Source organism: Oncorhynchus mykiss, chromosome 7 (assembly GCF_013265735.2).
Source record: "Oncorhynchus mykiss isolate Arlee chromosome 7, USDA_OmykA_1.1, whole genome shotgun sequence".
Classification (NCBI taxonomy): domain Eukaryota; kingdom Metazoa; phylum Chordata; class Actinopteri; order Salmoniformes; family Salmonidae; genus Oncorhynchus; species Oncorhynchus mykiss.
The window spans coordinates 53,126,707-53,139,034 of NC_048571.1; the positions used below are offsets into that span (position 1 = coordinate 53,126,707).

General features: G+C 45.3%; 1 protein-coding gene across 1 annotated transcript; it reads left to right on the plus strand.

Annotated features, from left to right (window-relative positions):
- Positions 1–714: 714 nt before the first annotated feature.
- On the plus strand, positions 715–10,259 carry lrig2 (leucine-rich repeats and immunoglobulin-like domains 2). The gene is made up of 17 exons (XM_021609673.2): positions 715–1,426; positions 1,737–1,811; positions 2,035–2,169; positions 2,335–2,478; positions 2,653–2,796; positions 2,926–3,069; positions 3,317–3,460; positions 4,385–4,465; positions 4,572–4,643; positions 4,841–4,909; positions 5,035–5,198; positions 5,648–5,959; positions 6,146–6,427; positions 6,533–7,126; positions 7,298–7,438; positions 7,586–7,885; positions 8,104–10,259. Exons 1-17 carry the CDS (start codon positions 1,239–1,241, stop codon positions 8,334–8,336), a joined length of 3,222 nt encoding a protein of 1,073 aa, XP_021465348.1. The 5' UTR covers positions 715–1,238; the 3' UTR covers positions 8,337–10,259.
- The last annotated feature ends 2,069 nt before the right edge of the window (positions 10,260–12,328 follow it).

Genomic DNA, 12,328 nt, shown 5'->3' on the forward strand with positions numbered 1-12,328 from the left:
TAGCCAGGCTCAGCAAGAGAAGATTCTGAAAATGGAAAAGCTTAATGGGAAGAAGATTAAAAGCCATGTCCCTGGTGCTTATGCTAGATTGGGGGGAGTCATTGCTGGGGTCCAAATATCTATGTAAATAGATTATATTAAAATAAAATGTGAAGGGGGGAAGAGGGATGAGGCAAAAAGGTTGATCAGTCGAAAATAAGGTCAAAGAAGTGAAAGCGTATCAGTGCTTCTGAGGTTTGAGAAGGTTATGCCTGGGAAAGTACATATAGGATTCCTTAGTTTCAATGTCAGAGAATTTGTCCCATCCTCATTGCAGGGTTTTAAATGCCAAAGCATGGGGCATGTAGTTGTTCAGTGTAAAGGAAGGAAAAGATGAGCCAAGTGTGGAGGGGAACATGATTACGGTGAATGTGTTGTAATTGTGGGGGGAACACAGTGCATCATTTGGTGGATGCCAGGAGCAGAGAGAGGCTAGAGAGGCTCAGCGATATAGAATTAGTCATGATGTATCGTATCTAGAGGCTGTAAGATAGATCGGTGGAACTACAGTGTGGAATGATGGTGCTTCTATGGCTACTCCTGTGGTAAGTGGGCTTAATGTCTAGGATGATGTTTCTGTTGGTCCTCATGATTGATCGTACATTCCAGCACAGTAGGTGGCGGCATGCACTTAAACGATTGTTTGCGGACCATAATATCATAGAAGAAGAAGACGATAGTTAGGACTTTGTGGCTGTGGTAACTAGTGACGACGGAACTCAAGGCGCCTTTGTTGTTCCTTCAATTAAACAGAAGTCGGGGAGATCATGTCTACTTGGTAGCTAGCGATTTATTGTGGTAAATTAGCTAGAACACTATGGACGATCCAAATACGTTTGATACGAAGGAAAATTAAAACTTGGTCCGTGGAAACATCGACGGTCTTGGTTACTTGACGAAAGCTAGCTAGGAGTTGTGTTGATATTGGAAGCGGAAGGAAATTCGAAGGGGAAAGAAGGGAAAAATCGGTGGTAGGACGTGGGATGCATTGCGCAAGTTGGAAGAAAGATTTTCCCGATGTTATGCGACAAATGGGTTTCCCAAGTCGTGAAAGCGGGGGGTTATTTTATTAATATCTAGTTATACGAATCGGTTGGTATTGTTGTTGAGACATATTTCATAATTGTCAGAAGCGAGCCACGTAAAGTAGCTAGCTACAGTACTGTAGGCATTGATAGTTAGCTAGCTAGACTTTTAAAATGGCGGAAGCCTGGCCCAGACCCCCGGCCCTCTTTTTGTTGTTGAGTTTGAGTGCCTGCTGGGAAGTGGATTCCTGCCCTGCTCCGTGCTCTTGTATGAGGGGATCAGACGAAATCCAAATCCTGGATTGCAATAGGAAAAGGTTGTCCTCGGCACCTCTGGATCCACCTCACGGGATTACTCATCTGTAAGTAGCTAGCCTAGTTAGCTACTAGCTAACGCCTTAGCTAACACATTTGTTGACAAGCAACAGTGGGTTTACCATGTTCTCTGTGGTGGCTCCTTACCGTAGCAAGCCACCTGGCCTTGTTAGCTTGCGAGCTAAGTCTATGTCAGTTGTTTAACTCACTAGATACTAGTATCTGGATGTGATCATTTGAGTTTTTCTTGTAAAGATGCAAAAACAAATGCTACATCCACTGTAGTGGACTACCTGAAAGGTGGCAATGGAATTCTCCTGTAGCATTATTTATTACATAAAGTTATCTCCTTTTCAGCACTATGAATCACAATGATCTGACAACTGTGCCATACCTTGGAGAAGTTACCTCAAACATCACAACACTCTTATTGTAAGTCAAAACAAATGTATCCTCTAAGTCTTGCATGTTGTGCAATAACCAATGTGATTCCTAGATGTCCTGTAGTATGATAGAGAAGTGTTAAAGAAAGGAATCAATTGTCTTCCCGGCCTTAGTCATAGCTAAGGTTTATTTGGGTCATCACATGTTCACATTGATGGTGTCATGTAGATCCATGTTGATAATTATGTACATTACTGATCATTGTGCACAGGGTCCACAACCTGATCTCAGAACTGTGGATGCATCAGCTGCAGCTGTACATCTCCCTGGAGACACTTGATCTGTCATCTAACTCGATCTCGGAGATCAAGGCTGGAGCCTTCCCACCAATGCAGCTGAAATACTTGTGGGTCCTGCCTGTAGCATTGTTTTCCAACTATAGTAAACTAGTTCTAATGAGGGAAGAGCTGGTCATTAAAGTCATAACCCAGTCTTTGGCTATTACCCAGAAGGGCATTCTACTGTACTTGTTGTCATTGGGTTGTTAATTTTGTGTTTCTGCATCTCCCAGGAATTTAAGCAATAACAAGATCAGTGTCCTTGAACCTGGCTGCTTTGACAACATCTCTAGTTCCCTGCTGGTCCTGAAGCTGAACAGGAACAGAATAACACTGCTGCCATGCAAAGTATTCAGGCTTCCCCAGCTGCAGTTTCTGTAAGTTAATTTAATCTTTAGTTAATCCATTACCGTAGTAATTATGAGCAGTTAAATATTTATTTTCAAAAGTTTGCATTCATGACTGAATTTTTTGATTTCACAGATTCGATGTTGCACTACTTTCAAGTAGTTAAAACAAATGGTTCTAAACTGCCTGTCTGACTACCCTAGGGAATTAAAGCGCAACAAGATCAAGATAGTGGACAGTCTGACCTTCAAAGGGATGGACTTACTGAAATCACTGAAGATGCAGCGGAATGGCATAACTAAGCTGATGGATGGTGCTTTCTTTGGGCTCAACAACATGGAGGAGCTGTGAGTTATTTTTTGTGATTGTCTTCTATTAGAACAATCATTACAGTATGTGTTTATATGCATGTAGGACTAGGAGTTGTGATACCCTGTCTTTTTAATACCCCATCCTTTGTTTTCTAATGTATTCAGAGAGCTGGAGCACAACAACTTGACGGAGGTCAACAAAGGCTGGCTGTATGGCCTGCACATGCTGCGTGTGCTGCGGTTCAGCCAGAACGCCATCGGCATCATCCGACCAGACGCCTGGGAGTTCTGCCAAAAGCTGGAGGAACTGTGAGTGTTCTCTACCTAACCCCATCCCCATGGGAGTGCATCTGCACATTTTTTGCATAAGAGCCATTTGACCCCTTTTATGAAGCTGAAGGACCAATATCTAGTTGGGACTTGGGTAGGGTGTATTGCAGATCATTTTATGTTTCACATGTATTCTTGCTGATTCTTAAGGGTCCAGGATGTTTTGGTAAAGTGTGATTGCACAAGACCATTGTCCAAGCTTGTCTCCTGTGGATGTCCTCATTAGAGATCTGTCCTTCAACCACCTGACCCGGCTGGAGGAGACAGCGTTCAGTGGACTGGGTCTTCTGGAGAACCTGAATCTGGGAGATAACTCGGTCAGCCACCTGGGAGAGGGAGTCTTCAGCAGCCTGGCCAATCTGCGCTCACTGTAAGGATGTCACACCTCACTCTTAGAAACCTGTGCCTTTCATTCACTCATTATGCATTCACAAAACACAATAAACACTAACATGTTTTTGGCACCTCTGCATTCTGATGAAGGCTGCAAACAGTAGGTTTGTGTATTTTTTTAAAACATTTGTTGATTTGTCCTGGCTTTGTTTTGTTTATTAGACTGTTGTATGGTAGACCACTAAACTGTAGTATAGTAACTAGCACCTTTATGTTCTCATCGTCAAGTAGTATAGAACCACTCTTTCCATTGCTTAGTTGGACTGTGTAGTGAATAATGCAATAATGACAAACATAGACAACTCAATTGTTTTTAAAGACCTCTGAGACAGGAAGAATAATGTTGAGTACAAAATAAATAGTGAATGTAGCCTCCAGCCAGTAGATTGGCTCAATTAACCAAATACTTTGCAAAATCGCTCTGGGAAGAGAAGGGGCACTAACACAATTGATGTGCTGAGTTCCAAGAAGGCATTGAGCTGCAAAGAGAGGGAGGTCAGGGCTCGGGTTCAGCACACCTCCCTGGGCCCTATGTGGCAGGGGGAATTAGAGGGTTAAGGCCCTTTTGAGAGCCACCCAGGCATGAGGAAGGAGAAACAAAAGCGCCCATGACCTGTCCTGTAAACACAAGCCCTCTGCGGGTTTTAGAAGGACCCGTGAACCGTTAAATGCTTAACGCAGCCAATTAATCCCCTCATCAGAACTGCAGGAGCACTGAGCTATGACACTCTGTAAAGTATGCCGCTTCACATTTGCCAAATTAATCAAATTGGCTTAGAAGCACAGAGCAGAAATGAACTTATTTTTTCTCACCAAGCAAAGAGGCTCAATGAGCTTTGTGCTTCTGATTCTGGGGAAAGTATTTTTTGTCTTACATACTGTATTTCTGTTTGCATTTCAGAGACATACGGGATAATGAGATCTCTTGGGCCATTGAGGACTCCATTGGTGTGTTTGTTGGAATGAAGAAGCTGAACACTTTGTAAGGGCAAGGGCATTCTGCATAATATATATTCATTTTGTTGCTATGGATACTGATATCAGCAGAATATTTGTAGGCAAATTTCATCTGAGCGTTTATCCCCCAGGATTCTCCAGCAGAACAAGATCAAATCTATCACAAAGAAGGCCTTTGAGGGTCTGGAGGCGCTTGAGCACCTGTAAGTACCACTACAGCAAACCCACTCTGAGATGGTTGGTCTCCATTAACAGACGATTCAGCAGCTAATACTTCAAGCCCGAGACATGGTTCTGATTACCCCAGTGCAGCAGTTTTATTGTGCTAGTATCATAGGAAACCAATGATAATGTCATGATGCTAGCACAGCACTTCATTCATATTTATTTTTGCCAACAGAGACCTGAGCAAGAATGGGATCATGTCCATCCATCCTGATTCTTTGTCTCACATGAAGCTGAAAGTGTTGTAAGTAGAACCTACTAATGTCTGAGGTGATGGTCTTGAGTCCTTGTAGCAGAGGCTACAATATTTAGAAATTGAAGAATGCTGGAATCATTTCATAATATTGTGGCTGTATGTCCTGTCCTCAGTGTCCTGAACACTAGCAGCCTGCTTTGTGACTGCCAGCTGCAGTGGCTGGGCCCGTGGTTGACTGACAACCACTTCCTGCAGTCTGTCTCAGTCATGTGTGCCCACCCTGCCAGCCTGCTGGGCCGCAACGTTGTGTCTGTCAGCCTGGAGGAGCTCGTCTGTGGTTAGTCACCTAGCTACCTACCCAGCTGTATTTAGTCTGGACCAGATCTCACTAACCAGGTTTCCATCCAACCTTTCTATGTGATTAAAGTACATGTCAGATAAAACATTTCACAACAGGCCTGATGGAAACAGTAAATTAGTGGGATCTTTTTTTGCCAAAACCAGAGTGGGCACATTCCCTTTATAAAACCATCAGGAGAGTTTAACCGTAAATGTTATTGTATGTGCACTACGTTATTGCGAACAGCCTTTTATCTGTAATTTGATGAAAGCACGTTGTCTTGTGGGAGAATGCGCATATAGTTTTTAATCAGGCAAATATTCAAAAATCGGCATAATCTGTCGCCAATTGGATGGAAACCTAGCTACTGACTGGGACAATTATCACACAACCTTTCTTGAAGTTTTTTAATTAACTCATGGCCCTCTCCCTCCACTCTTCCACAGATGACTTTCCAAAACCCAGGATCACAGAGCACCCTGAGACTGCCACCGCCCTGCGTGGGACCAATGTGACTCTGAGCTGCCTGGCGTCCAGCAGCAGTGACTCCCCCATGACCACGGCCTGGAGGAAAGACGGGGAGGTGCTGTACGATGCAGAGGTGCAGAACTACGCCCGCTACCAGGAGGGAGAGTTGGTCTACACCACCGTGCTGCACCTGCTCAACGTCAACTTCACAGACGAGGGACGCTACCAGTGTGTAGTTTCCAACCATTTTGGTGCAAACTACTCCAACCGGGCCAAGCTCACAGTCAATGGTGAGGAGGCTTTACATTTTTCTCCCCCAAGTTTTTTAAATTTTTTAAAATACATTTACAAACTGTTATCATGACTTGTTTCTTGGTAGGCATTGAGCTGTTAATCTAAGTTTGAGCTGGCATGGTTGGGCTTCCATATCAAGGCATTGCCATCTTCAATATTTTTCTCTTACTTTCCTCTCTCAGAGCTACCATCCTTCCTGAAGACTCCCATGGATCTGACCATCCGTACAGGCACCATGGCCAGACTGGAATGTGCCGCCGAGGGTCACCCCTCACCCCAGATTGCCTGGCAGAAAGACGGGGGCACAGACTTCCCTGCTGCCCGGGAGAGAAGGATGCACGTTATGCCTGACGATGACATCTTCTTCATTGCCAATGTAAAGACGGAGGACATGGGTGTGTACAGCTGCACAGCCCAGAATGTTGCAGGAAGCCTGTCAGCCAACGCTACACTCACTGTGCTAGGTAAATTGCCATCTCATGATCAATTATCTGGTCAAAACATACAGTTTTATATCATGTGTTCATAATTTGATTGGTAATTTATAATGTAAATCTCTCTGCTCCCAGAAACGCCGTCCTTAATGCGTCCCATGGAGGACAGGACAGTAGCTCGTGGGGAGACGGCGGTGCTCCAGTGTATCGCAGGGGGCAGCCCTGCGCCCCGTCTCAACTGGACCAAGGACGATGGGCCCCTGGTCCTTACCGAGCGCCACTTCTTTGCTGCTGCCAACCAGTTGCTCATCATTGTGGACACGGGGCCGGCGGACACCGGGAAGTACACATGTATCATGTCCAACACGCTGGGCACGGAGCGCGGACACATCTACCTCAGCGTGTCGCCATCGCCCAACTGTGACACGGCCGGCGGCTACGACCAGGACGGCTGGACCACAGTGGGCATCGTGGTGATCGTAGTGGTCTGCTGCGTGGTGGGCACCTCGCTGGTCTGGGTCATCGTCATCTACCACATGCGTCGGAAGAGTGAGGACTACAGCATCACCAACACAGATGAGCTGAACCTGCCGGCAGACATCCCCAGCTACCTGTCCTCTCAACGCACACTGTCAGAGCCTCAAGAGGGATACAGCAACTCTGAAGCAGGGAGCCACCAACAGCTCATGCCACCACTGTCCAACGGCTACGTCCACAAGGGCACTGACGGTAACCTTACTATACTGACTCCCTAGATTCAGTCTCATTCATCTGAGGCCCTTTGACATTAATGTTTTTTCTGTTTTTGCACTGTCACTAAAGACAGTTTGCTCAAATGTTGATTGACTGACCCCTGGTGAGCAGAAAGATGAGTCCCCATCCTGTTTGTGTGTTGTCCAGGTGTGTGTTATGGTGACACAGGCAGCGAGGTGGACACTGAGGCCAATGGGATGCTACACTGCCGCGTGGGCTCTCTGTTTACGGGACGGAGCAGCTTCCATCCTGGGGAGCCTCGTGAGGGACTGGCTGGGGTGCCTACAGGTGGGTTTAGTCATTAGAACCAACCAACAAAACACGATCTCCTAAACAACACTTTTACAGCACAGTTTGTTGAAAGGCCTGTCTGTCACAATCCGATTGTGTGGATTTGTTTCAGAGTAAGATTTTATAGTTGACTGTCCTCAACAGGTGGTGCAGGGCCGCTGGTCATCTGCTCGGACTGCTACGACAACGCTAACATCTACTCTCGAACCCGGGAGTACTGCCCCTATGCCTACCTGGCTGAGGATGACTCCCTTGACAAGAGTCTGTCAGGCATCATGGCCCACTTTCCCAAGGAGTCCTACAGGGAGCAGCACACCCAGCATGAGGACACAGCCCTGGAGAGCCTCATCAACAACCAGGACTCCTCAGTCTTTCTCACCAGCCACGACCTCACCAAGAGGCTGAGCACAGCCCTCAGCCCCCCAGAACAACACTACAGCACCGGTGAGAGACCAGCTACAGACAGGCTCTGACCTCCGTGGCATGCATGTCAACAATGAGTTCACAGAGATGTGTTTAGACAGTGATTTCACAGATGGGTTATCTAACAGTGACCTCAGACATTAATTTTAAGTCTGATTAGACTGTGCCAGAAAACTATGAGCTCCTATGGATGCAAACCCTTTTTGTTGAGTAATAATGTATGTTTGGTCTCTCTGCAGATGTTCCCTCCAGGTTGTTTTGGGGCAAAGGAGAGGACCTGTCTACAGTGCCCCAACCAGGTCTGTCTCAGCAGCCAGTGAATGTGCACAAGACTCCCCTCGTGTCCTCAGTTGGCATGGGTGGAGAGGAGAGGAGTGGAAAGGGGGATGCCTCCCTTTCCCAGAGCACACAGGACCACATAAGTGCCTCTTATAGGACTAAGCCTCAAGAGCACACCCACTCCCCCACATAAAGCCTCTTCCCTATACACCCAGTCATCCTCTCCCACTTTGTCCTCTGCTCCAGCCACTACCTCCAAAGAGACGTATCACTTTCTGCCAAAAATGCTTTCTTGTATGTTTACATTACTTTCAATCATGCAGAGACAATTTGTTCCTATGAATTTGAAAAGGGACTGAACAGGTGACTAACCCCCCCCCCCCAGATTCCCTCCACCTCCCTTTCCTCCCACACCCTCTAGAGGAAACTGAATGTATCCATCAAAGAGCCATTTTGGATGCTTCCTTTTTGATTTTTAAGACATCAGAAGTTTGAAACTGTCCTCTGTACAGAAGTAGGGCATGGCAGCAGTGTTGGTAGATCTCCTGAGCGTTGTGCTTTACATTTGCAGTTAGTTGCCACATTATTTCTACAGTCACTTGTTGGAGAAGCCTTTATGATTTAAGGTACAAGTCCAGGACCACCTCTGCTCTCTCGTCCAGGACTAGAGGGGCCAGAGACCCCAGTCGTTGCTTGTTCAGCAGTGAGTGGTACGTACCTAACAGGGCCTATAGGTCAAGAAGGACCCTCGCTGAATGGATCCCACCTCTAGCCATCTGTATTGACTAACAGTCTGCTATTATACAAACTCAGAGACTGACACCAGACATGGTGTGTCTATATGCAATATTATTTTCCCCTATTCTCATCAATGTATCTTAAGCTCAGATTGTTTTCCCGTGTGTCAAATGGAGACAGTCATACTAACAATTTTTATTTTTTATTTTTAATGAAAGCGCGCTGTCAAAGCAAAGAAAATATTCGGTATTGCACATTTGACAATCATGGTTTCGGTTGCCCCTTTGTGTTGGTTCTATCAGAGGGTTTTCAACAGGCATTCTGAGTAACGCTCCATCAGGTATGGTTTCTCGTCACCTATATGCACTGATCATATTTTCCTAAAAATATTATTTTACAGGCACTTACCTCTCATGGTGGTATGTTTTATTATGCAGTGTGCATGCCATTTTAGATTTAGACCCCCAATTTCATCAACCCTAGATACTGACCAGATTTTACCTTTGGACTGTGAAGAATGTATTATATGTATGTGTACATATGGTCATTAATCTATTCAATATTATGTCCTTCAAGACCTAAGCAGAATCATTTTATTCCTAAACTGCAGTAAGTTTGTATTTTATTTGTTGCATGTATATGTGTCTGTCAGTATTATTTTTGTAGTTACTCCTGGGTGAATCCTAACTTGGTATGGGAGGTTTCCACAACAATGCTGAAAGATTTGGCCATAAATGTTGGTACTAATTTCAACAAGCTTAAACAAAGGCTTTTAATACTAGTTCTCTTTATATCAAGTCTACCTGTTTCCTTTGCTCAAATAAAATCACTGAATCATTTTGGCAATGGAGCATGGCTACTTCAGAATAAAATGTAGGCTATAAAAACACATTGCGTAAACATAAGTGTTTGTCACATGCTCTTTATTTAACTGTTACATAATGCATTCCCGCTTGAATCAAAACTTTTAGACATTCCATGGGGCATTGCTTGATAAAGCATCTGGTACAAAACCATTCCAAGCCCATGCCACTGCATTCAACATTAGCTTAAATAGGGGTCACAGATTACGCTCTCTGCTGGGTAATTAAGGCAGGTAGTTATTGTAGCTGATCGCTTAACCATCACACATTTATGACTCACTTTTTACCAACACATCTTAGTGTCTGCTTTGTGTTGCTTTCAGAACATCTTGTTTTTGTCATTCTACCAAAGTTCAGCAGTAATGCTCTGGCAATATTTACAATGCTGCTTGTTTTCTGACTTGTTGAAGTTTTGCATCTTGACTTACTTGTACATTCTGTAAAGCATGTATAAAGAACATTTTGTTTCTTGAAATGTAGCTGTAATTAAAATAATCACATTCTGATAATTCTGACCAGATGTGGTTTAAAATGTATTTTGTGTAAATAGGCTTTAAAGAAGTTTTGATCACGCGGCCTGGGACATGTTCCAGGTTGCCTCTGAGAAAAACATTGACATATACATGGACTGTGACTGAGTTCACCGGGAAGTTTATAGGGAATGTTGTTCCCACTGACAATTTTAAAGCATAAACAAAACGTGGATGGATTGCAGACGAACCACCGCATTTAACCACGGCAAGGTGACTGGGAATATGATCGAATACAAGCAATCCATTTATGCTATCCGTAAGGCAATCAAACAGGCAAAACATCAGTATAGAGAAAGTTGTCGCAATTCAATGGCTCAGACGTCTCGTAGGTTGCGGGACTCCAGACAATCATGGATTATAAAGGGAAAACCAACCACGTCGCGGACACCGTCTTGTTCCCAGACAAGCTAAACTTCAACTTGGCCCACTATGAGGATCACACAGTGCCGCCAACACGGGCCGCTCCCGAGGTCTGAGCTTTCGTTCTCCGTTGCCGACTTGAGTAAGACATTAAAGCGTGTTAACCCTCGCAAGGATGCCGGCCCAGGACGCGGCTATGGATGTCGTCTCAGAGCATGCGCAGACCAGCTGGCTGGAGTGTTTATGGACATATTCAATCTCTGCCTATCCCAGTCTGCTGTCCCCACTTGCTTAAAGACGTCCACCATTGTTCCTGTACCCAAGAAAGCAAAGGGAACTGAACTAAATTACTATTGCCCTGTAGCACTCACTTCTGTCATGAAGTGCTTTGAGGCTAGTTAAGGATCATTTCACCTTACACCCTAGACCCATTGCAATTTTCATACTGCCCCAGTATGTCCACGGATGATGCCATCGCATTGGACACTGCCCTATCCCAACTGGACAAGATAAATAACTGTAAGAATGCTGTTCATTGATTGCAGCTCAGCCTTCAACACCATAGTACCCTCCAAGCTCATCATTATGCTTGGGGCCCTCTGTCTGAACTCCGCTCTGTGCAACTAAGTCGTGGACTTCCTGACAGGGCTCCCCCAGGCAACAACACCATTACGCTGATCCTCAACACGTGCCCCAAATGGGTTTGTGCTCAGCCCCCTCCTGTATTCCCTGTTTACCCATGACTGTGGCCATGCACACCTCCAACTCAAATATCAAGTTTGCAGATGACAGTGGTAGGCCTGATTACCAACAATGACGAGACAGCCTAAAGGGAGGTGAGGGCCCTGGCAGAGTGGTGCCAGGAAAATAACCTAAACAACACTAAGGAGCTTCAGGAGACAGCAGAGGGAGCACGCCCCCATCCACATCAATGGGGGTCGCAGTGGAGAAGGTGTAAAGCTTCAAGTTCCTCTGCATACACATCACTGACAATCTGAAATGGTCCACCCACACAGACAGTGTGGTGAAGGTGCGACAGCGCCTCGACAACCTCAATTTGGCTTGGCCTCTAAGACCCTCAAACTTTTACAGATGAACAATTGAGAGCCTCCTGACAGGCTGTATCACCATCTGGTTTGGCAACCGGGAGCACACTGCGTGCCCTTCATGATGTCTACAGCACCCGGTGTCAAAGGACGGCCAAGAAGATCATCAAGGACCTCAACCACTCGAGCCACGGACTGTTCACCCTGCTAAAATACAGAAGGCGAGGTCAGTACAGGTGCATCAAAGCTGGGACCGAGACTGAAAAACAGCTTCAATCTCAAGGCAGTCAGACTGCTAAATAGCCATCACTAGCCGGTCTCCACCCAGTACCCTGCCCTGCTTAGTCACTGTCACTAGCCGCCTACCACCTGGTTACTCGCTCCTGCACCTTAGAGGTTAATGCCCTATTTACAGTTGAAGTCGGAAGTTTCCATACACTTAGGTTGGAGTCATTAAAACTTGTTTTTCAACAAGAAATTTGAGGAGTGGTTAAACTATAGTTTTGGCAAATCGGTTAGGACATCTACTTTGTGCATGACAAGTCATTTTTCCCCCCAAAAAAATTCGGACAGATATTTTCACTCACAATTCCAGTGGGTCAGAAGTTTAAATACACTAAGTTGACTGTGCCTTTAAACAGCTTG

Excerpts from the sequence above, each read along its gene's own strand:
- lrig2 (XM_021609673.2), top strand. The coding sequence starts at position 1,239 with ATGGCGGAAGCCTGGCCCAGACCCCCGGCCCTCTTTTTGTTGTTGAGT. Across the intron at positions 2,797-2,925 it reads CTCAACAACATGGAGGAGCT|AGAGCTGGAGCACAACAACT; the intron begins GTGAGTTATTTT and ends TAATGTATTCAG. Across the intron at positions 6,428-6,532 it reads CGCTACACTCACTGTGCTAG|AAACGCCGTCCTTAATGCGT; the intron begins GTAAATTGCCAT and ends CTCTGCTCCCAG.